Raw genomic sequence first — 26,305 nt, forward strand, 5'->3', positions numbered from 1 at the left:
TGGTATGCATTTGTTCCTTAGTTTTTTAAAAATATGCCAGATAGTCTGCCCTCAAATGTTTCTTTAGATCCAATAAGAAAGGGTCAGGATGTGACAGTGATATACCATTTCCTTTTACAAAAGGTTTGTGTTACATGCCAAATAGTTTTGTCCTTTGATCACTGTTAAGTAGTAAGTAGTGGTAAGTAAAACTTCAATAAATAAATAGGAAGTGCCTTTGGTCAAAAGTGTTTTCATTCCTTAATCATTAGGAAATATTCTTCAAATATAAAAATCAGAATAAATGAACACCTGAGTCCTTGGTTTTATATACTGATTCATTTACTATTTTCACATCGTTTTTCTAATGTAGCTAAACAGTTTTTGTCTTCAGTTTATGTAGTATATCTTTTCTTACCTTACTAAATATACCATCAAGAAAGTATATATTGAGTAAAAATGTTAATATCTAACAATGAAGAGATTAGTAGAAATTGGAGCAATAAAACAATATGAGTCCAAGTCTTATGAGTCCTATTCATTTATTCTTCATTTACCCTCATAAATTACTTCAGAATCACTGCTTCTACTTTCCAGACAGACTCTTAAGAACTTATAAGAGGAACATATTCAACAGACGTGTTTAGGGAATTCACATTCTTATGCTTTATATCTAAGCTTACATTTTTCCTTCTACTGATCAGCAGGATTATTTCCTTTACCTATTTTTGTACCATAAACTGTGATGGAAGAACATGCCAAACTGTGCTAACTTTAAATTAATATTGTGTCCTCCTTTTAAAAAGAACTAAATTAAGGACAGAAAATGCCTCTTCACTATGATATTTACCTTTTCTCCCTAATTTTAGGTGTTCAGACTTATACCTACCTGAATCAATTCATTCGTAAAAGCTTAATCCTAAATTTTTGGTAATACTGCCACCAAGTGGTGGTAGTGATGCCTCATTCTTCCCAAAATAAAATTATTTTGCTTTGAGTGAAAATCATATTTGATTAATGAATTTTTCCATTCCATGTCAAAAATTTAATATAATCAGTAGACCTAAAAACCTACACTGCCAGATGTCTTTTTTTAAAGCATGTTTTAAATTATTAGCAAGATACCATCTGATACTTATTAGTCCTTTTCATTCATTATTCTTTTAGGGAAAAGTACAGATATCTTCTTCCTTATTACCACTTTGCAAATTGAGAAGTATCTCAGTGTCACATAAGTGTTTTAGGGGCTTCTGTGGTGACGCAGTGTCACATAAGTGTTTGTTTTAGGAGCTTTCCTGGTTGAGAGTCCGCCTGTTGATGCAGGGGACACGGGTTCATGCCCCGGTCCGGGAAGATCCCACATGCCGCGGAGCGGCTGGGCCCGTGAACCATGGCCGCTGAGCCTGTGCGTCCGGAGGTTGTGCTCCGCAACGGGAGAAGCCACAACAGTGAGAGGCCCGCGTGCCAAAAAAAAAAAAAAAAAAAAAAAGTGTTTTAGGGCTTCCCTGGTGGCGCAGTGGTTGAGAGTCCGCCTGCCGATGCAGGGGACACGGGTTCGTGCCCCGGCCCGGGAGGATCCCACATGCCGCGGAGCGGCTGGGTCCGTGAGCCATGGCCGCTGAGCCTGCGTGCGTCCGGAGCCTGTGCTCCGCAACGGGAGAAGCCACAACAGTGAAAGGCCCTCGTACCGCAAAAAAAAACAAAAAAACAAAAAAAAAGTGTTTTAGCAACATTAGCTCATAGGATATAGCTAAGTTTTCCAAGCCCTCTTATAAAAAGTTATTTAAAATGCTATGTTCTTGTGTGAAACAAGGTTAAATTTAAAAAGCAATAATTTCACTTTGTTCAATGCAAAATTTTAGCTCTCCTTTAAAAACACTACAGTTATAATACTTACTTAAATTTGACAAATTGCAAATACAGAATGACAGAATGGTATTTCTAAATTTTTAATAAAGTATATCTCAAATTTGTCATACAAGTCAATCCCTATCCCATTTTGTTTTCTCTTAACCACAGCACAAATATAACTTTAATTGGTTACTAGCAATACTACTGTATAGATGGTTCAAGAAACAGAATTTTTAGAATAATAATAGGACTTCTTTAAAATGATTTTAACATTTTATTGCTGTCTATACTGATCATATGTGTAATGCAAATAATGGCTTCTAGTAATTATAAAGCATTCCAGAATTACAGACCAAGACTATACACTTGAAAAACCTGCTTTACATAAACCATACAATAATATTTAGGCTTGATACAGAAATTCAGTGCCAGGAGGCAAATCCAAATAGACTGTATTTAAAACCTCTCTGAAGTTTGACATTTCCCAGAGGGAACTAGCAAGCACAATCTTAACTAATAATTAGTGAAAGAATACAACCACAAATAGTAATAAGAGCCTGAGAAAAGTAATTCTTAAAAAAATAGTAACAAACAGTACTATCATGTATGTTATAATCAAGTCTAAACACAATTTTTAAATTGTGTTTTAGAAATATGCTAGGAATGTGAATTTAAAAGTTAAGCAAAACTGGTAAAATAAACTTAATTTACAAGGAAAATGCAAGTTTACATGTTAGTGTTAGACTTCTTTTTTCCAATTACCTAGTAGAGAAAACAGTTCAAGGGCTCACAGGCAAATGTAACACCTTTTTTATTTTTCACAGTTATTGCAATCAGTCAAATGTTAATTTAATTCAGAAGTATTAACTTATATGCACAAACTACACTTGTAACAGCATGACCTTTTACTTGAAAAACAAAGGATGTAATATTACTTATTTACACACTGCCCATAATACTGACAGACTTTTTTTTTAATGCTTTGTTTTCTAAAAGTTTTGTTGTTTTTAAACAAAAGTACATTTGAAGAGACTGAACCAAAACAGTGCCACCCAGGAGTCACATCTTACCATCAGACATCAATGTCCTCATAGCGTTTCAAATAATAAGATTTAGGATTTAACCTCATCCTAAAGTATAAAGAGCATTTAAAAAGAAAAACAAAAACCATAAAATTCAATCTAGGTATGTTTAAATATAAATCGTACTGCCATAATAAGGGAGTTTCCTTAAAAAATGAAAAACAGTAAAGAGCACAAACTTTTTAAACTTCTACTCAACACTGCATAATAAATGTGATGTAAACTTTTTGAACATTTCTTTTCCTTAGACATGTTGTTTCTCAAACAACTTTTCAAGGCCTTGTCATGAAAAGCCTTGATCACATTTATTGTTAACATAAATACACTTATTTGGGGAAAACATTTTAAAGTAATTGTAATAAGCATTTTCCACTGCATAAATAACTTCTCTGTGGTAGAGGTAGTTTTCTACTTATATCTCTACCTTTTATGTAAAACCAACCCTCGTTTTTGTGTGTAACTTACTACATTTTACCTATAGTCATTCTCACTGAAGATGCAATATTATTTTTAAAAGACACAATGCTAAGTACTTTAAATATACTGAAAAACAGAAGGACGAATTTAGAGCTCTGACCTGGGAAATAATACTTCCAGGTTCAGCCCTGCAAATGGGTCTTTCATAAGTGAAGATCAACTAGAATATAACTGACTTTCACAATTTTATTATTAATTGTTCTTCAGTGTAGCACTAATCGAACATCAGGCCTAGTTAGATTACATTTCATTCTGACTCACTGGGTTTTATACAAAAGGCTTTAGGAGAGCTTTAATAAAACACTATAAAATATTAATTTTCTATAGCTTATAGTTCTTAGCATTAAACGTGTTCTGTTATACTGAACGTTAAAGTAATCCTATTACTCAAAGATACAGTTTGAATTGTATTTCATTAAGTCACTGCCAGTTTTGCTACTAAATACTGCCAAAATCCAGTGAAAAGCCAAGTTGAAGAAGCCATGCTTCACTTGCTTCATACAGAGGTTCCATTAGGCATTCAGTTGGCTATCCTTTTTCCTTTGAAAGAATAAACTTTCACCTACTCTTTGTGACTACTTCTTTCCCAATATATGGGTCACATATAATCTGAAAAACTATTGTACGTTGAAAAAAAATGTATACCCAGTAAGTCCCTGTTTAATCCAATTTAATCTGCTCCATCAGATATTTAAATTTTACTACAGTTTTTTAAAAGTGATATTGTACTGAATTCCCAAACTAAAATTCCTTTTATGTATACATCGTAAATTAACTACCTTTGAGATGTATAATTTCTTACATCATATTACGTGCAAAATAACTCTTAACCACAAAACTTTAAACAACTGCTACATTTAAAATCAGGCAACATCCAATACTCCAGCAGCCACAAGTTGCCGTGAGAGCCAGTCCAACCCTTCATACAGTCCCATACCACTTCGAGCATCACAGCCCTGAATATACCAGCTTCGGCCACAGCACAATTTATGGAGACTAAGAAGTTCAGTGATTTCTTCTACTGACAGAGCTCCAGCAACGTCCTGAAAGATATATACACATCAGAATTTTAATCAGTCCATCAAAATTATCATATTTGTAATTATTGTTATTTATTTACAGTTCTGTTGGTACCATTCCAACAGAAGCCTATACTAAAGTTAAAACCTAAATTCAACTTTCAGTAATTATTTTGAGATTAATGAGAAAAAATTTGAGTTTTGGTTATAATATAGATAGTCTGTAAGAAGTCTTGCAATGAAATCAATAAAGGCTATGCCCCCTGAGTGAAAAAACTGCCGAGGTCATTATAAGGCATCAATTAAAAAAAAATTAATGTACATTGTAAGAAATGGCTTTTACATAGGGTTTATATAGTAAAGAGTTTATTAAACTCTCCACGGAATTCCCTGGTGGTCCAGTGGTTAGGACTCAGCACTCTCGCTCCCAGGGGCCCGGGTTCAATCCCTTAGTCAGGACACTAAGATCCTGGCGCAGGACACTAAGATGTGGCGCAGCCAAAAAATAAAAATAAAAACCTCTCCAAATACCTCTGAATACCCCTTCTTCCCAGAAGCAACTATCAGCAAAAAAAAAAAAAGCTCTCCAAATACCCCTTCTTCCCAGAAGCAATCATCAGTAACAATTTCTTTCATTATTTTTCAGAAAACTTCCACGCACACGCACGCAAATAAACAGGAACATACTCTCTTTTTTTTGTTTTTTACTTAACACATATCTTGAAAATAAAGATATCTTTCCATTATCAGGACAAGCAGATTTTCCATATTATTTTTAACATCTGTATTGCATTCCACTGTAGGTGCAACATAATTTTCTTAACCAGTCCTATACTGAATATTTAGATTGAAGATGTGTGCTTATGTGCTATTACATATGCATACACATTCATATAAACATGTATTTTTACATACATACATTTACAAAATTATCTCTAAGATAACCTTAGGATATCTCTTTGCAGAATACATTACTAGAGATAGAATTACAGGGTAAAAGGGTATATGCACCTAAAACCTTGACAAAGTACTGCCATATTGCCCTCCAAGAAAATGTCTCCTTTTAATAACCACACCAGCAGTGTATGCAGGTCTGAGGATTATCAAACATTTTCATCTTTAACAATATGATAAGTGGAAAATGGTATTTCACTCTGTCTTATTTGCATATCTTTAATCATAAATAAAGTGAAGTATATCAGCTCTTAATGGTTTGCTTTTTTTTTTATTAAAGGGAGATTCCCTGTCCATCCTACTCTTCCTTCTTATGACATCTAAGCCCCCCTATTGCACTAAAGAAAAGCATTCTCATCCTCCCAGAAGCTTAGTCCCAAAATCTAAGAACCTTCAGCTACTCCCCGTCCTTCATCCTCTCCATTCGGTCACCAAATTCTAACTATTCTATGTCCATAAAGTTTCTTCAGTCTGCTTCTACCCTTCCATTCCTTTAATTCAGGATCTTGTTAACTGTCACTTGAATTACTGCAGCAACTTACTGCATCTGCCTGTCTCTATTCCCTTGCCCCTGATTAATTCTACATCCTACCCCCAAAATTACAATCCTAAAACACTAATATGATCTTATCACCAACTTTTAATGGTTCTCCTTTACTCATAGAATATAACCTAAATTTCTCAGCCTGGCCCTGTCAGGCCTTTATCACACAACCTCCGCTGTTACTCTAGAATTTCTTCATCTTCTACCTACCCCTCACATACAGATCTCCTTGGTGCTCCCTAAAAATACTTTTTCCTGCCTGCAGTGTTCTTTCCTTCACAAATTAACTCAAAGTCTTATCCATAATTTCAACTCTTATAGTTTCAATTCAAATCCTACTTTTTACAAATCTTACAAAATACCACCTCTAGAACTACTCTCCAATTTTCCTTAACACTGTTAATATTACTGAAGTCACTTGGCAATTTTCTTTGTATTAAAAATATACACAACATGCTTACCTAAATACATAGGAGTTTCTAGTGAGCATCAACTACTTTATTTCCTTCTGTATATTCCAAGGTACCAAGTACAGCACCTTCCATATAGATTGTACTCAAAATACAGAGTAGAAATTTTATATCTACTGAATTATTTCCCTTGAAATCTTAACAGCTACTTATAATGTGGAATGCTAAAATAAATATTCTGAAATAAAAATGTGTTACCTGTTTGTTAGCAAAAATCAGTAGCAAAGCATCTCGGAGTTCTTTTTCTGTTAACAACTTTGCAAGTTCACTGTGTGCTTCACTAACTCTGTCTCTATGACTGCTATCAACAACAAATACAACAGCTACCAAAAAAAGAGAAAAATATTCATTTAGTCACTTGTTAAATTTCAGTAAATGGACTAAATATTTTAATGTTCTCCTTAATATATTATGGTTAGTCTACCATCATTATTTTCACAGAAAGGCTGCTTATTACAGGAACACCTAGCAATAATTAATGATATAATCTCAAACAGTTCGCCTAACTTTTCAGCTGTTGTTTCCCCATCTGTAACAGGATTTACAATGCTTGCCTACCAAACACAGGTTGTTGTGCACATGATTTAATATATTTCTCTTAATGAATGAAAATGTAGCTCTTATGATCTACCTACTGATGTTATTTCTTCGATTACTACTTGCTTTACCAAAAGATAGTGTTTTAAAAATAAATAAATCACCATCTTTATCTCTCCCAAGTATTCTCTCTAGGTGCCCGGCACAGCACTTTCCACAGATTGTACTCAAAATACACAGCAGAAACTTCATAAATATCTACTGAATTAATTCTCTTTTGAAATCTTTCCAGCTACCTTATGGTAGCTAAACATCCCAGACTTTCAACCATTCCTCATGTTCAAAATTCCATTTTGTCCCCTAAATCACTGTCTCATACTAAACTTAATATCAAGAATCCCAAAGTAAAAATTATCTAGTCTTTCTTCTAGGTGGAAAATAGGATGACATATGCAACAGGTAGCATGAACATAATAAGCTTTATGTTGGGGTACAAGAGGCAAAGTGTAGAATGGGGCCCAAGTGTGAATAAATGCTAAGTGGAATATATGTGATATAACACAGTTTGGTCAAAAGCAAACCACTGTAGTTTCTTCTGCAGATAATAACTAATTGTGAATAGAAATGAAGGAGTGGAGCTATTGAGAGATTATAATGGGATAACTGTTGAGTTGAATTTAATTGAATAGAGCAAGAGAACTATATACCACAAATTCAACCCTATAACACAATATTGCCAGTGATCATGCTCATGTGAACACTAATAATATACTTTAACTGTTAAGAGCAGCAAGAGGAAAGTACCCTTAATTACCTACATATATAAGATAAATTTGGTCTTTATGCTAAATTATGGTTTTTCATGAAATAAACCAGAGTACATAACCCAGTCTATCCACCTTAATTTTCTTAATAATGTGGAGCTTGCTACCAATATTTAAAGGTATAGTCATGTTTTTAATCAATGCTAAAATATCAGTTTTATTAGCTAAATCAATGAATTGAAAACTGAACTGGCATCCTAAAAATTTGAAAAATTAAGATGTAATTTTTACACTCTTACCTTGGGTATTGAGGTAATAATGTTTCCACAATGGTCTTAATTTATGTTTTCCACCTACATCCCAAATGGTGAACTTTAGATTTTTATATTCTACAGTTTCCACATTAAAACCTGTTTTTAAAAAAACTTACTTTAATACTGAACTTACATTTACACACCAAACACAGGCAACCCTGTTTATAACTGTGACTTACAAATTATCTGCATACAGCACTATCTACTGCTCTGCAACCAACTCCACTCGTGACAAACATGCGTGGGGAAATGTATACCTTTAACCAGGGTTAGCCCTCTAATCCACCAGAGTCCTTAAGACCTTTACACCCAAGTACCAGATCTGCATCACTACCCTAATCCTCAGCAGGGTTATCAATCCTTTTTTCCTTCCAACTGTCCCACCAATATTCTGTTCCTTCTTGCTATCCTCCCCATCCACATTTCAATCCCACAGCCACTGAATCTTGCATTTTTTCTCTGAAATGCTGGTGTCTTAGAGCCAATCTCCAAACCAGACTGACATAAAATAAGTCCCAAAGAACTCAGCTGTAAGCTAGGGTTTGTCTGTAAAATGTCCATTAAGGTAAAAGCAATACTTATACTTACCAATTGTTGGAATAGGCTGCATGAACTCATCCTGTTTTAATTTAAACAAAATAGTAGTTTTTCCAGCACCATCTAATCCTAACGTAACAACTCGAATTTCCATTTTGGGTCCAATGTGAACTCTATTGTCCTATAATTTTTTAAAAAATTAATCTTTTTATTTTGATATGGAGTTAGAAGTATTAGTACTTACACTTTTATTTATAAAATACCTTTGTTAATTATTGTGTCTCCTACTCATTCCTTAATCCATTAAAATCAAAGTTATAGTCCCCTATTAAAATACCCTTATTCTGATCTTTAGAAAGAGGAAATCAATCCTCATTGCTTTGCTAAATCTTAGCTTAGTAAAACTTACTACTTACTTTGTTTTTATATAAGTTAAAAGAAATACACATACCCACTTATTTTTCCCAGATTTTCTAACTCAACTGAATCTTCTTTAAATAAGATTTTTCATTCTGTGTTAAATATATTAATTAAAAATGAAAAGTGATACTCACTTCCCATAAATATCCACTGTTAACAATTTCACATATATCCCTCAAGATATCTTCCTGTGCAGACATTGGTTGACATACACAAAGCAGATATACTTAAAAAAAAAAAAAATACACACTGCAACTACTTTTTGCACTCAATAGTACATTATGGAATCCTTTCATTTCAAAACATATAGACCTACCTTTTCCTTTTAATTGCTTTATTATATTCCACGTACCACTATTTAACCAATCACCAACTGAGAGATATTAGGTCATCTCTGATTTTTTGATATTACAAATAATGCTGCAGTGAACATACTTGTATATATTGCTAGCTGCATGACCTCTCTGCCTGACTTCTCCCATCTGTAAAATGGGGATTAAAAATTGTACCAAACTTACATAGGATTTTTGCAAGGATTAGTTTTTTAAAAGACATGTAATCTGAACTAATGGAGTTAGAGGAGGAAAAAGAAAAAAGAATGAAGAAAAGTGAAAAGACCCTAAGAGACATATGGGAATGGGAGTCCCAGAAGGAGGATACAGAAATAAAGGGGCAAAGAGATCTTACTTGAAGATACAATGGCTGAAAACTTCCCAATCTGAGGAAAGAAATGGACATAAAAATTCTAGAAGCTCAGTTCCAACTCAGATAAGTCCAAAGAGACCCACACTGAGACACATTATAATCCAACTGTCAAAAGTCAAAAACAGGATAATCTTGAAAGCAGCAAGAGAAAAGTGACTCATCACATAAATTTGATTATTAACAAATTTCTCAGCAGAAACACTGCAGGCCAGAAAGAGTGGGATGATACATTCAAAGTGCTGAAAGAAAAAAACTGTCAACCAAGAATGCTATATATGGCAAAACTGTCCTTCGAAATGAAGGAAAAATCAAGACTTTCCCAGAAAAACAAAATCTGAGGGAGTCATTACCACTAGATCTGCTCTATAAGAAATGCTAAAGGAGTCCTTCAAGTTGAAATGAAAGGACGCTAGACAGCAACATGAAGCCATATGAAAATCTAAAATGATAACAATAACTACATGGAAAAATAGTAACCTGTATTATAATTTGGGTGCATAAATTTAATTCTTCACAGAATTGAAATAACAAACACATGAAAAAAAACTATAAGCCTGTGCTAATAGGTGTACAATAAAGATGTAATTTGTGACATCAATAACATAAAGTACAGGGGGATGGAGCTGTGAAAGAATAGGGTTTTCGTATGCAATTGAAGTTAAACTGCTGTCAGTTTAAAATAGAATGTTATAACTAAGATGTTTTATGTAATCGCAATGGTAACCACACACACACAAAAAATCCACAGAATATACACCAAAGGAAAAGAGAAGGGAATCAAATATGACACTATAAAAAAATCAATAAAACACAAAAGAAGGCAATGAAAGAGGAAAGGTGAAACAAAAAAAACTATCAAGTTATGCAGAAAACAATGAACAAAAATGACAACAGTATTTACCTATCAATAATTACTTTAAACAGACTTAACTCTCCACTCAAAAGACACAGCTTGACTAAATGCGTGAAAAACCAAGATCCGAAAATATGCTATCTACAAGAGACTCACTTTATAGCTAAGAAAATACATAGTCTGAAAGTGAAAGGATGGAAAAAGATGCAAATCTTTGAGATGCAAATCATACCCAAAAGAGAGCAGGGGTGGCTATCCTAATATCAGACAAAATAGATTTTAAGTCAGAAACTGTTATAAGAGACAAAGAAGTTCATTAGATAATGATAAAAGGGCAAATACAGAAAGAATATATAACAATTATAAATACTTGGATTATAAATAAATGAATTAAAGCCCTAAACATAAGAACCAAAGCTATAAAACTCCTAGAAGAAAACACAGAAGAAAGGCTCCATAACATTGGATTTGGCAATGATTTCCTGGATATGACATCAAAAGCACAATCAACAAGAGCAAAAATAAACAAATGGGACTAGATCAACCTTAAAAATTTTTGTGAATAAAAGGACACAATCAGTAGAGTGAAGAAGCAAACTACAGAATGGGAGAAGATACTTGCAAATCATGTATCTGATAATAGATTCATATCCAGAATATAAAAAGAACTCCTACAACTCAACAACAAAAAAATCAAATAACTCAATAGAAAAACAGGCAAAGGACTTGTACAAAATTCTCCAAAGAACTGGCCAAGAGGCATATGAAAATGATACTCAACATCACTATCATCAGAGAAATGCAAATCAAAACCACAATGAGATATCACCTTACACCAATTAAGATGGCTACTAGTGTAAGCCATCCTGTTTTACTATCAAAAAAAACCCCCCAGAACAAACAGAAAATAACAAGTGTTGGTGAAAATGTGGAGAAATTGGAACCCTCATGAACTTTTGGTGGGATTTACATAATATGATGCAACCACTATGGAAAACAGTATAGCATTTCCTCAGAAAATTAAAAATAGAACTACCATATGATCCAGTAGTCCCACTTCTGGGAATTTATCCAAAAGAATTGAAAGCAAAGCCTCAAAGAGATATCTGTACACCCATGTTCATAGCAGCACTATTCACAATAGCCAAGAGGTGAAGTAACCCAAATAACCATCGATAGATGAATGGATACAAAATGTGGTATATACAAACAATGGAATATTATTTAGACAAAATAGAAGGAAATTGTGTCACATGCTACAACATGGGTGAACTTTGGGGACATAATGCTAAGTGAAATAAGCCAGTCACAAAAAGACAAATACTATATGATTCCACTTGCATGATAAATTTAGAGTAGTCAAATACAAAGAAATAGAAAGTAGAGTGGTGGTTACCAGGAGCTAATGAGAAGGGGGGAATAGGGGAGTCATTGTTTATAAGGTATAGTTTCAGTTTTTCAAGATGAAAAATTTCTGGAAATGTTTCACACAATGTGAACATACTTAACAATACTGAACTAAACACTTAAAAAATGGTTAAGATGGTAAATTTTATATTATGTGTTTTTCACCATAATAAAAAAATGTACATCCTCACAATAAAGTACCTTGCAGCTGTAAAAGGGAACAGAAAATGTCGCTATATACTGCTATGGACTGACCTCCAGGATGTACACTTCAGTGAAAAGTACAAGCTGGAGAAGTAGGTACAGTATTCTACCTTTAAACATGGGGAGTGTGGGGCTTCCCTGGTGGCGCAGTGGTTGAGAGTCCGCCTGCCGATGCAGGGCACACGGGTTCATGCCCCGGTCCGGGAGGATCCCACATGCCACGGAGCAGCTAGGCCCGTGAGCCATGGCCGCTGAGCCTGCGCGTCTGGAGCCTGTGCTCCGCAATGGGAGAGGCCACAGCAGTGAGAGGCCCGCGAACCGCAAAAAAAAAAAAAAAAAAAAAAAAAAGTGGGGAGTGTGCATGCAAATATATTTCTCTATTTTTTTTTAAATGACGAATAAAACTAAGAAAAATTCTTAATTGTTTTCTATGGAGAAGGGAAGAAAAGGGTGGCAGGGTCAGGAATATAAGTTAGACTTCTCTGAATGAACCTTGCTTTGTAGATTTGATTCTGGACCGTGTGAATGTTTCACATAATTATAAAACGAGATTAAAAAAGTTTTAAAAGCCACTCCCTAGGACTTCCCTGGTGGGGCAGTGGTTAGGAATCCTCCTGCCAATGCAGGGGACACGGGTTAGAGCCCTGGTCCGGGAAGATCCCACATGCCGTGGAGCAACTAAGCCTGGGCGCCACAACCACTGAACCTGCGCTCTAGAGCCCGCGAGCCACAACTACTGAAGCCCACGCCCCTAGAGCCCGTGCTCCGAAACAAGAGAAGACACTGCAGTGAAAAGCCCGCGCACCACAACGAAGAGTAGTCCCCGCTTGCTGCAACTAGAAAAAGCCTGCACACAGTAACCAAGACCCAACGCAGCCAAACATAAATAAATTAAAAAAAAAAAAAAGCCACTCTAAAAATAGAGAGCAAAATGGAACACATGTACCTTTTTAAATTAGGGGGAATCCACTTGAAAAGAGACCAAAACATATTAACCAAATGCCAAATACACACCTTGCTGGATTTTGTCTCAAACCTAAAAAAAAATTTTTTAACAATCTGGGAAATCTAATAGATATTATTAGAGAGTATGATTTAGGAAATGATCCATTTCTAATTTTGTTGTGTTTTGAAAAAGAGAACAGAACCCGTGTTTTAGAAACATGTGAAAATATTACATAGATGAAATGATGTATTAGGATGAAATATGTTGGGATTTGTTTCAAAATAACCTGGGAGACTGTAGGTAGAAAGAGACTAGGGGAAAGGGTAGATGAAATAAAAAGTTTTTAATTGTTCAAGTAGGTGATAATACAGGGAGACTCATTATACCACCTTCTATTTTCCACTGATACAGTAATTTTTTTTTCCCTAATTCTGTGGTTCATTAATTTCTTAGTTGTCTCTTAGTTGATTATCATGGAATGTAAAACAATTACGATTTATTCAAAAACACACCTAAAAACAAAGTATAGAATATATTACCTTTGTAAAAGTGACAGGGATGCTGGCATCTAACTGAATGTGATCTGCAACCTCTGTAAACTGCTGCTGCTGCTTTTGCAATGTTTCCAGTAACCTTGTAATTTCTTGTTTTGCTAAGACAACTCTACAATCATCCTAGAAAAGAGAAGATGATATTTCTTATAAACTTTTTAAAGAAACAACGAAAACAGAGATATCACTAAAACTCAAGAAAAGCTCATTTAACATTACAGTATTGAAAGTTAACTTAGGTATAAATTTGACTAAGTTAACAATAATCAGGCATTAATAAATAATTTAAGAGCCCATCAATAGAAGAATAGATAAATAAAGTATGGTATATTCACAAATGCAACACAACCAAAATGCATGGTTGAATGAACTACAGGTTCATTCAGGTAAGAATGAACTACAATTACATGTGATGATATGAATTTCACAAACATACGGTAAGGGAAGAAATGACATGAAGAGTTTGTACTGCATGATTCCCACTTTTATTAATTACCAAAACAGGCCAAAACAAGGTATATATTAGAAATCAGGATAATGGTTTATCCTTAGGAGGAAAGGCGCGTAGTTACTAGAAGAGAGTCTGAGGGGCTTCTGGGGTTGGTAATGTTCTGTTACTTGATCTGGATGCTCGTTACACAGTAATGTCCAGTCTGAAAATTCAGCAAGCTGAACACTTATGCACATACTTCTGTATATATATATTGTTCTCCTATAAAAAGTTTTTTAAATAATTTAAGATATACATGTATTGGTTTAAAAAAAAAAGACTAAAGGTCAAACTGTGATGTCTCCCTCTCACTTTAGATTCCCAGGCCCTCTCCTCAAAGCTAAGCACTTTTCAGTTTCTCAAATATTATTCCAGAGATATTCTATACATATACCAATGTATTCTTCATAAGACAGAGATCTCCCAACAATATTTAAGCTCCATGAGAGAAGCAGTGTTGTCAGTTTTTGCTCACAGTTGCATATTCAAATTAGGTGATAGCAATTTGGTTGTTCCAATTGCCAGAACAAAAACTTTGAGTCATCCTTGCCTTCTCCTCCCTTATTCCCACATACAATTTGTCAACAAATCCTACTGGATATCCAAAATTTGGGTACCTCTAGCCCTCACGATCCAAGCTACTATCCTCTCTCACTTGGAATTCTACAACAGTCTTCTAACCATTGAGCTCCTTCCTTCCATCTTTGCCCTCCTTCAATCTGTTTTTTACACATCAGCCAGATCCTTTTAAGTAAGATCAAATCATTCTTGCGCTCAAAACCCCACAATGGTTTCCCCAATTCAATCAGTAAAAACTGAAGTCCTTCCAATGGCCCACAAGGCCCTCCTTACATATAATTCCCTATTATCTCTAATTTCAGCTATTACTCTCTCCATCGCTTACTCTATTCCAGCAACAGTGCCCTCTTTTGCTGTTCCTCAAATACACCAGGCATGTCACCCTAGGGTTTTTGCTCTAACCAGTTCCTCACCTGAAATCTTCTTCATTAAGGTGTGAGCTAGTTCCCTTCACCTTCTTCCCCTTTGAGTCTCTGTTCAAATCTCACCTTCTCTCAGTGATGCTTACCCTATTTAAAAATACAATCTGCTGTACCCTCATACTTTTTCTTTTTCCCTTAGCTCTTATCACTTTTTAACATACTATATAATTTACTTATTAGATATGGTTATGGCTTATTGTCTGCCTTCTCCTTGTTAGGATGCTAATTCCACAAGATTATGGCTTTTTGCTTGCTTTGTTTACTGACATATTCCATGTACCTAGAATATACATGGCACATAGTAGGCACACAACAAATATTTGCCTAATAAACAAATCCTAACCATTCAGTATTATGCCTTGAACTTAGATGATGCATCAATTTTTTCTGGAGGGGAGGGATGATTTTGTTCTCAAAATTGGTAATATATATGTGATGTTCCATCCATTCCTCTGTTCAGTTATCTCTGTGGCAGGGACTTTTAAGAATATTGATTGAGATTAGGGTTCTCTGTCTATAAATCAGAACAAAACTAATAGGTCCATATGAAGAATGAATCTAAGACCCCAATTTCATCTGCGTTAACACAGTGAGATAATACCATGTCATTAACAATTATCAGTCACTTTGACAAAATGCTTCAGAAACTCTAAAATACTTCTAAATACTTCAGTTACCTATGAGCTTTCTTTTTAATAAAATAAATATAAAAATACTTTGAAGTATTCACTTAAGTATGATTTAGGACATGATCCATTTCTAATTTTGCTGTGTAGCTTCAGCTGAACAAGTATTTATTAGGCTCTTTGTATCTCTAAATTCTTTGTATCTGGATAGATACATCCAGAAGGACAAATGTGCATATTGTATCATTAGGTTCAAATCAGGAGATAAAAACCACAATAGTCATATGAATAGAAAAAAGTTAATATGAAGAACTGTTAACTAGGTGTAGTTATTAAGTAGGCAACTGAAAGGGTAAAAAGAACTCTGAGGTATCATGGAGCAAACAACTGTAGGAAACAGCTACCACCCTCAGGGCTGGGAGAATAAAGGAGAGATGCTAGAATTATTAAAACTTAAAAACTTATAGGAGGGATCTCATGGAGCTGAAATTCAGATCTCTAAGGAAAGTGGTCTTGTAGTATGAGCAGTGTCATTCACAGGAACCCCAAGCAAATGGGAATGCACAGGAAACCACCTCCACCTTTCAGCTTCCTTCTACTGTACCCTATTGGCAGAGCCTAAAATCGCATGGAGGCAGCTGGCAGAGCTGGTATGTGGTTTGCAGAGTTCCAGTATCAGCATCACAAAGCAGAGGACAGAACAGGACTGGAGCTCAAAGACAACTTAATAAATGGCATAAACATCAATTATTACAATTCAATGTGATAAGAACTAAAGGACTCAAGACTGATGTGGTTACAGACTGGCCACATTCATTTAAGTCTAATCAGATATTTAAGAGAAAAAGCTCTACAACAGTAAAAAGTTTAGCTCTATGATGATTTGATATCAACACAATCATTAGCAATATAGCAAAAGATGAGAGTGACTGAAGCTTATCAGGAATTCCTATGGCAATAATTAGCCTTAAATTGCACATTCATGAAGGCAGATCCAAAACAGTAATGAGTAAGACTGGCATTTTTGTTAGAATAACCTTAAATCTATTTTAAAAGCACATTATCTGCAAACTGGGCAACAAATTGCTTATGATACGTCAACCATGAAAAAACACGGGTTTTCTGTGACATCAAAGTTAAGAACCAATAAATTAGAGCAGAGATAGGGAGTACATGCTAGAGAGGCACCCCACCTCCACCACCAAAAACAAAAACAAAAAGAGCAAGGAAGGGTAAGTAGCTTCAAAGAACAGCAAACATTTGAAGAAGGATTTCCAATATCAGAAAAGGGAGACATAAGCCCATCAAGCAGAAAGAATAGTATATGCTTGGCAAAGAAGGGTTAAAGGGCTTGGGATGACTGAAGAATGACAGGAAGTTAGAGACGTTCTAGAACCTATGGTTTTATGGTGGGGAAGACACATGAAAGAGAGGACATTGATGTGGTTGAGTGGAGCAATTTGAGGTTAGAGACCATGTCCTAAGCACAATGTTAATGCCCACAGTAACACAGAGTAATAATATAAAAATATTTATTAAATTAATAAAATAGACTAGTGTGTACCTCTGGTAATGATATACTTAAGCTTACAAATTCTCCTTCTTAAACTATGTCCTAATCATGTTTAAACCACATACCTGTTGCAAAGTCTTTTCACAATGGAGACAGGCTGTTGAAACCTGGGATAACAAAATAGTCATATCTTCTTGCTGCTGTCTGAGCCAAATCAGTTTTTCTCGAACATGAGCATCAACAACACTTAGAGCCATTTCTTCTTGACGACACAGAGTTTCATGTAGATCAGAAAAATAAGCTCGGACACATGACCGGGCATTCTCCGCAGTACCTGGTACCTAAGGCAATAAAAATAAGTTTTAAACAACTGTAACCTTAATGAAGGTTTTATATGTGAAATAATGAAAATTTAAATACAATCTATATCCTTAAAATCCCAAAATGTTTATCTCCACACTAAATTTTTCCCCTTAACCACAGCCTTTGGATATCCAACGGTTTAAATGACATTTCAAGCAACAAGGAATACCTAATCTCCAGTCTCTCACAACCCTGAACCTAGTTTCCTCCATCTCAATAAATGGCAACTCCATCTTCCAGGTTATTCAAGTTAAAAAAATTGGAGTCACCCTTAACACTTCTCTTTCCTATCTCACAACTAGTTTCTCAACAAATTCTGCTGACTTCAAAATATATCTAGAATCTGATCATGCCTCACCACCTTCACCTCTGCCAACCTGATTGAAGCCATTATCATCTTTCACCTGATTATTATAATAGCCTCCTAATTGGACTCAATAAATTTACCTCTGCTGCCTATAATGTATTCTCCACCCAGAAGCCAGACTGATCCTTTTTAAATGTTAAGTCAGAATGATAATTATTCTTTTGCTCAAAACTCTCCAGTGGCTTCCCACTCAGAGTAAATGCCAAAGTCCTTTATAGGGGATGTTCAACGACAGACTCCCTGGGAAAGAGACATCTGAGCTAAGACCTGAAAGAGGTAAGAGAGGGAACCATGTGAATATCTTCAAGGGCATTCCTGGAAGAAAGTAAAGCAAGTGCCTTTAAGGACCTTTCTGACCTCAACTCCTGCTATGCTCCCCATCAATCATTCTAATTTATCTAACTCAACCTCCTCAAAGTTTCTTAAGCACACGAGGCACACTCCAACTTCAGGGCCTCTGTACTTGCTCTTCTCTCTGCCTAGAATGCTCTTCCCCCAAATATTAGCATGGTTCCCTTTCTCATCTCCTTTAGGTCTCTGCTTAATGCCCCTTCTCAGGGAGCCTGTCCTCAAACACCCCATATAAAAGTGCATTCCCCCTTTCCCTTATTTTTCTCCAAAGTATCTAATAACATACTTCTGTATTTTACTTATGTACTGTCTCTCTCCCCACATTAGAATGTAAACTTTGCAAAAGCAGGTATTTTTGACTTCAACAGTGTCTAGCACTTTGGATGTGTTCAATAAATATTTGCTGAGGGAATAAATAAAATATTTCCACTGTAGCACAAAAATGTCCAATAGAATTTTATGTGATGATAGACATATTCTATATCTGTGCTGACTAATATGGTAGCCACCAGCTACATGCATGTAAAATGTACTTGAAATGTAGCTAGTAAGACTGAGGAAGTAAATTCTGTATTTTCTTGAACTGTTAAATAATTTAAACTTAAATAGCCCCATGAGGCTAATGGCTACTATATTTGACAGAGAGCAGTTCTAGCATTACTCCCCAATGACTTAGCTTAACTTTGTTTCTTTACAAAAGAAAAACACTACATTGTGTCTGTCCCTGTACTTTATATTCCCATCTGAAAATATCCCTTTCTCCTCTATAATTCAATTTTAAAATGCAATTACCACTACCACCTAAGTTCCTTCCTTCTCTCCACAGCCAAACTTCTTAAAAGTTAGACACACTTCCTAACACCCACTGACTCGTCATTTTACCGAAGGGTATCTCCTTTTATCTCACAGAAATAACAAATTCAACATCCAAATTAAACTTATCACCTTGGTCCCATTATCCCCTCCCAAATTCTTCTTCCTTCCCCATTAGAGCACAATATCACCATCCACCAGGTTGGGCAAGGTAGAAATCTAGGCATTATGCCTGACCCTGCAAAGTACCTATCCAATCAATATTATCAATGAATCACTAATATTATCAGTAAATCACTATTCTACTTCTTTAAAATCTCAAATCCATGTACTCCTCTCCACTCTCACTACTCCAGTATTATGGGCCATAAACATTTCTCAAGTAGATAATTTCAGCAACCTCACAATAGGTCTCCTTGCTTCCAATCTTGTTGCTCTTCCAATTCATTTTTTATATTAAAGAGCAACCTTTCTTAATGCAAACCTGATTATGTTATTCCTATGCCAATTCTTCAACAGCTCATCACTGCCTGTAAGATAAAGTCCAAACTCTTTAACATGTCTAACAAGATGCTGCAGGATTTGGCCCTTAACTCTCCAACATCTTTTCTTGCCACGCCCCACCCCAATACTCAAAGCTTCAACCATAGTGAACTTAGTTAAATTTCTACAATATGTCCAATTCTCACTTCCATGTATTTTAACATATGCTTCCCTCTCTGGAACAACTCACTCCCCACCCCACTCTTCTCCCTGACTAAATTCCTTCAAATCTCAGTTTAAACATCACATCTTCTAGAAAGCCTTCTACGAGTTACCCAAATTATTGCTGTTTTTATGCACACTGCCAGGGCATCCTGTACTTCCCCCACAAAGTAACAGTTACCACAGTTGAAACTGGCTCTCTTCCATGATGGATTATAAATTTCCATAAAGACAAAGACTTTTTAAAAAACTTATTTCCAGTGACCAGTGCAGTACTGGCACAATATAATTGCTCAATAAATCCTACAAGGTGAAAAAGTGACAAGGAAAAGGGTGAGGAAGAAAAAAACCCATACATGTTCTGTGTGGGCCATTCCAATTCCATCTTCCACTATTTGTTCTCCTCCTTCAATGTGCTGAACGATTCCAACTAATTTTCTGGAATAATCTGAGATTTCCTCAGTGAAGGTCCGTATGCAATGAGCCATATCTAAAATTGATGCTCGGATCTGGTTAGCTTCTGGTTCCAATACTGAATGCTATAAAATGCAACATAATTATAGAAAAGAACTCACAGTATTGACTAACGATATAAAATGCTACTTAAATGGCTCCTATTAATAAAAAACCATCAGCCGCAAGAGGCTTTTATAACACATTTACAAAAAACACAGCATAAAAAATACTAATTTGCCTTCGCCCCAAAACTATTTACCTTTCAAAGAAATAATTTAAAATTAGGAAGTCAATTTATTGCTAAACAAAAATCCAAGAAACCCTCTCTAAAATTTTACCACAAGCATTAGTTCATCAACAGACATAATTATTATCAAAATAATCCAGTGCATTACAAAAACAGGCACACATAGAAAAGAACTTTTGTTTCATGCTGGAAAGCCATTTTTCAATGAAGAAAGAATCATGAGGACTCTGAAATTTTTGTTATAATATTCAGAAAATAAATCTCTCATTTCTTTTCATGCTACCAAGCTCAACTCATTCATCATTTAGCTCTTCTTTGATCTCTACTCTTAGCATAAAAAACCAAGTCAGTGGTTGGGCTGATGAACTAGGTAGAGTCATCCAGTTTAACTATATTCATACCTTGTGACCTTGGTGTTTTCCATATTCTTTGCAGACACAGCACATGAGTGGGCTAGTTTGACAGCCATCTTCCAAGCAAACAAACTCAATGGCATGCACCTGATGCTGAGAGCACATGGTTTTCTCATGAGGTTTATCAGCTAGAGGCACTCTCCTGTGCTTTGCTAATGTCTTTGTTGAATGGGTAACTTGGGAACACTCTGAGCACAAGTGAGTTGCACATACAGTGCAATATACAGATGCAACGTGAGCTTCATCTTCATCACAACGAATGATGCTCTGATGAACAAAAAAGTAACGTATTAAAACTGAACTCCTTTACCAAACAGAAAATGACTCACAGACATAGAAAACAAACTTATGGTTACCAAAGGGGATAGATAGCAAAGGAGGGGGAGGAGAAATAAATTAGGAGTTTGGGATTAACAAATACACACTACTATATATAAAACAGGTAAACAACAAGGACCTACTGTACAGCACAGGGAACTGTACTCAATATCTTGTAATACCTATAAAGGAAAAGAATCTGAAAAAGAATATATGTATCATGTATATGAATATATGCATCATGGTTCAGGTGTACAGCAACCGAATCATGTTGCTGTACACTGGAAACTAACATAGCACTGTAAATTAACTATACTTCAATTTAAAAAATTTTTAAAAACTCAACCCCAGTCATCATAACATGCCAAATTTTGAGAGATTGGTTCAAGATGGTGGAGTAGAAGGACATGCGCTCACTCCCTCCTGTGAGAGCACCGGAATCACAACTAACTGCTGAACAGTCATCGACAGGAAGACACTGGAACTCACCAGAGAACATACCCCACACCCAAAGACAAAGGAGAAACTGCAGTGAGACAGTAGGAGGGTGCAATCACAATAAAATCAAATCCCATAACCGCTAGGTGAGAAAATCACAAACTGGAAAACACTTATACCACAGAAGTCCACCCAATGGAGTGAAGGTTCTCAGCCCCACGTCAGGCTTCCCAGCCTGGGGGGCTGGAAATAGGAAAAGTAATCCCCAGAGAACTGGACTTTGAAGGACAGCAGGATTTGACTGCAAGACTTAGACAGGACTGGGGGAAACAGAGGCTCCACTCTTGGAGGGCACACACAAAGTAGTCTGTGCACCAGGATCCAGGGGGAAGGAGCAGTGACCCCACAGGAGACTGAACCAGACCTACCTGCTAGTGTTGGAGGGTCTCCTGCAGAGTCGGGGGCAGCTAAGGCTCACCTTCAGGACAAGGACACTGGCAGCAGAAGTTCTGGGAAGTACTCACTGGCACAAGCCCTCCCAGAATCCGTCATTAGCCCCACCAAAGAGCCTGCAGGCTCCAGTGCTGGGTCGCCTCAGGCCAAACAACCAACAGGGAGGGAACACAGACCCACCCAGCAGCAGACAAGCAGATTAAAGTTTTACTGAGCTCTGCCCACCAGAGCAACACCGAGCTCTACCCACCACCAGTACCTCCCATCAGGAAGCTTGCACAAGCCTCTTAGATAGCCTCATCTACCAGAGGGCAGACAGCAGAAGCAAGAAGAACTATAATCCTGCAGCCTGTGGAACAAAAACCACATTCACAGAAAGACAGACAAGATGAAAAGGCAGAGGGCTATGTAGCAGATGAAGGAACAAGATAAAACCCCAGAAAAACAACTAAATGAAGGGGAGATAGGCAACCTTCCAGAAAAAGAATTCAGAATAATGATAGTGAAGAAGATCCAGGACCTCAGAAAAAAAAAATGGAGGCAAAGATCGAGAAGATGCAAGAAATGTTTAACAAAGACCTAGAAGAATTAAAGAACAAACAAACAGAGATGAACAATACAATAACTGAAATGAAAAATACACTAGAAGGAATCAACAGCAGAATAACTGAGGCAGAAGAACAGTTAAGTAACCTGGAAGAGAAAATGGTGGAAATCACTGCTGCAGAACAGAATAAAGAAAAAAGAATGAAAAGAAATGAAGACAGCCTAAGAGACCGCTGGAACAACATTAAATGCACCAACATTCACATTATAGGGGTTCCATAAGGAGAACAGAGAGAGAAAGGACCTGAGAAAATATTTGAAGAGATTATAGTTGAAAACTTCCCTAACATGGGAAAGGAAATAGCCACCCAAGTCCAGGAAGTGCAAGGAGTCCCAGGCAGGATAAACCGAAGGAAAAACACACCCAGACACATAGTAATCAAATTGACCAAAATTAAAGACAAAGAAAAATTATTAAAAGCAACAAGGGAAAAACAAAAAATAACATATAAGGGAACTCCCCGTAAGGTTAACCACTGATTTATCAGCAGAAACGCAGCAAACCAGAAGGGAGTGGTACAATACACTTAAAGTGATGAAAGGAAGGAAGCTGCAACCAAGAATACTCTACCCAGTAAGGATCTCATTCAGATTTGATGGAGAAATCAAAAGCTTTACAGACAAGCAAAAGCTAAGAGGATTCAGCACCACCAAACCAGCTCTACAACAAATGCCAAAGGAACTTCTCTAAGCGGGAAACACAAGAGAAGAAAAGGACCTAAAAAAACAAACCCAAAACAATTAAGAAAATGGTCATAGGAACATACATATCGATAATTACCTTAAAAGTGAGTGGATTAAATGCTCTAACCAAAAGACACAGGCTTGCTGAATGGATACAAAAACAAGACCCATATATATGCTGTCTACAAGAGACCCACTTCAGACTTAGGGACACATACAGACAGAAAGTGAGGCGATGGAAAAAATAGTCCATGCAAATGGAAATAAAAAGAAAGCTGGAGTAGCAATACTCATATCAGATAAAATAGACTTTAAAATAAAGGATGTTACAAGAGACAAGGAAGGACACTACATAATGATCAAGGGATCAATCTAAAAGGAAGATATAACAATTATAAACATACACGCACCCAACATAGGAGCACCTCAATACATAAGGCAAATGCTAACAGCTATAAAAGGGGAAATCAACAGTAACACAATAATAGTGGGGGACTTTAACACCTCACTTACACCAATGGACAGAAATTCCAGACAGAAAATTAATAAGGAAACACATGCTTTAAATGACACAATAAACCAGATAGATTTAATTGATATTTATAGGACATTCCATCTGAAAGCAGCAGATTACACTTTCCTCTCAAGTGCACATGGAACATTCTCCAGGATAGATCACATCTTGGGTCACAAATCAAGCCCTGGTAAATATAAGAAACTTGAAATCATATCAAGCATCTTTTCTGACCACAATGCTATGAGATTAGAAATCAATTACAGGAAAAAAATGTGAAAAACACAAACAAGTGGAGGGTAAACAATATGCAACAAAATAACCAAGAGATCACTGAAGAAATCAAAGAGGAAATCAAAAAATACCTAGAGACACCACTGTAAAGCAATTATACTCCAATAAAGATGTTAAAAAATAAATACCTAGAAACAAATGACAAAGAAAACACCCAAAACCTATGGAATGCAGCAAAAGAGTTCTAAGAGGGAAGTTTATCGCAATACAATCCTACCTCAAGAAACAAGAAACATCTCAAATAAACAACCTAAACTTACACCTAAAGCAATTAGATAAAGAAGAACAAAAAAAACCCAAAGTCAGCAGAAGGAAAGAATCATAAACATCTGAGCAGAAATAAATGAAATAGAAACAAAGAAAACAATAGCAAAGATCAATAAAACTAAAAACTGGTTCTTTGAGAAATAAACATAATTGATAAACCTTTACCTGGACTCATCAAGAAAAAGAGGGAGAGGACTCAAATCAATAAAATAAGAAATGAAAAAGGAGAAGTTACAACGGACACCGCAGAAACCCAAAGCATCATAAGAGACTACTACAAGCAACTCTATGCCAATAAAATGGACAACCTGGAAGAAATGGACAAATTCTTAGAAAGGTATAACCTTACAAGACTGAACCAGGAAGAAATAGAAAATATGAACAGACCAATCACAAGTAATGAAATTGAAACTGTGATTAAAAATCTTCCGACAAACAAAGTCCAGGTCCAGATGGATTCACAGGTGAATTCTATCAAACATTTAGAGAAGAGCTAACACCCATCCTTCTCAAACTCTCCCAAAAAATTGCTGAGGAAGGAACACTCCCAAACTCATTCTATGAGGCCACCACCACCCAGATACCAAAACCAGACAAAGATACTACAAAAAAAGAAAATTACAGACTAATATCACTGATGAATACAGATGCAAAAATCCTCAACAAAATACTAGCAAACTGACTCCAACAATACATTAAAATGATCATACACCATGACCAAGTTAGATTTATCCCAGGGATGCAAGGATTCTTCAATATTCACAAAGCAATCATGTGATACACCATGCTTATTTTTGGTTTTATTTCCATTACTCTAGGAGGTGGGTCAAAAAGATCAGCAGACTTAAACTTAAAAGCTTTTGCACAGCAAAAGAAACTATAAACAAGACAAAAAGACAACCCTCAGAATGGGAGGAAATATTTGCAAACAAATCAATGGACAAAGGATCAATTTCCAAAATATATAAACAGCTCACGCAGCTCAATATCAAAAAAACACACAACCCAATCAAAAAATGAGCAGAAGGCCTAAACAGTCATTTCTCCAAAGAAGACATACAGATGGCCAAGAGGCACATGAAAATCTGCTCAACATCACTAATCATTAGAGAAATGCAAATCAAAACTACAATGAGGTATCACCTCACACTGGTTAGAATGGGCATCATCAGAAAATCTAGAAACAACAAATGCTGCAGAGGATGTGGAGAAAAGGGAACCCTCTTGCACTGCTGGTGGGAATGTAAATCGATACAGCCACTATGGAGTACAGTATGGAGTTTCCTTAAAAACACTAAAAATAGAATTACCATATGACCCAGCAATCCCAAGCCTGGGCATATACCCAGAGAAAACCATAATTCAAAAACACACACGCGGGCTTCCCTGGTGGCATGGTGGTTGAGAATCTGCCTGCCAGAGCAGCGGACACAGGTTCAAGCCCTGGTCTGGGAGGATCCCACATGCCGTGTAACAACTAAGCCCATGCGCTACAGCTGCTGAGCCTGTGCTCTAAAGCCTGCGAACCACAAGCACTGAAGCCCACGCGCCTGGAGCCCATGCTCCACAACGAGAGGCCACCGCAATGAGAAGCCCACTCGCTGCAACTAGAGAAGGCCCGCTCTCAGCAGCGAAGACCCAACACAGCCAAATAAATAAATAATAAATTTTTAAAAAATAGCAATTCCTATTTAATAATAATTTTTAAAACACACATGCACCCCAATGTTCATTGCAACACTATTTACAATAGCCAGGTCACGGAAGCAACC

At 36.1% G+C, this 26,305-nt stretch overlaps 1 protein-coding gene across 1 annotated transcript in view; it reads right to left on the bottom strand.

The window, feature by feature from the left end:
* Positions 1-1,972: 1,972 nt before the first annotated feature.
* Positions 1,973-26,305, bottom strand: part of TRIM23 (tripartite motif containing 23) — a 38,720-nt gene continuing 14,387 nt past the window's right edge. Inside the window, exons 4-11 of the mRNA XM_082651242.1 lie at positions 20,948-21,226; positions 20,200-20,382; positions 17,370-17,585; positions 13,603-13,737; positions 8,580-8,709; positions 7,977-8,087; positions 6,575-6,699; positions 1,973-4,432 (exon numbers count right to left, since the gene is read on the bottom strand). Coding sequence (XP_082507368.1) covers positions 4,253-4,432; positions 6,575-6,699; positions 7,977-8,087; positions 8,580-8,709; positions 13,603-13,737; positions 17,370-17,585; positions 20,200-20,382; positions 20,948-21,226 — 1,359 coding nt within the window. The 3' untranslated portion in view covers positions 1,973-4,252. The remainder of the gene's footprint in view (positions 4,433-6,574; positions 6,700-7,976; positions 8,088-8,579; positions 8,710-13,602; positions 13,738-17,369; positions 17,586-20,199; positions 20,383-20,947; positions 21,227-26,305) is intronic.

The sequence above is a fragment of the Grampus griseus genome, assembly GCF_964374135.1.
Source record: "Grampus griseus genome assembly, chromosome: 3".
Lineage (NCBI taxonomy): Eukaryota > Metazoa > Chordata > Mammalia > Artiodactyla > Delphinidae > Grampus > Grampus griseus.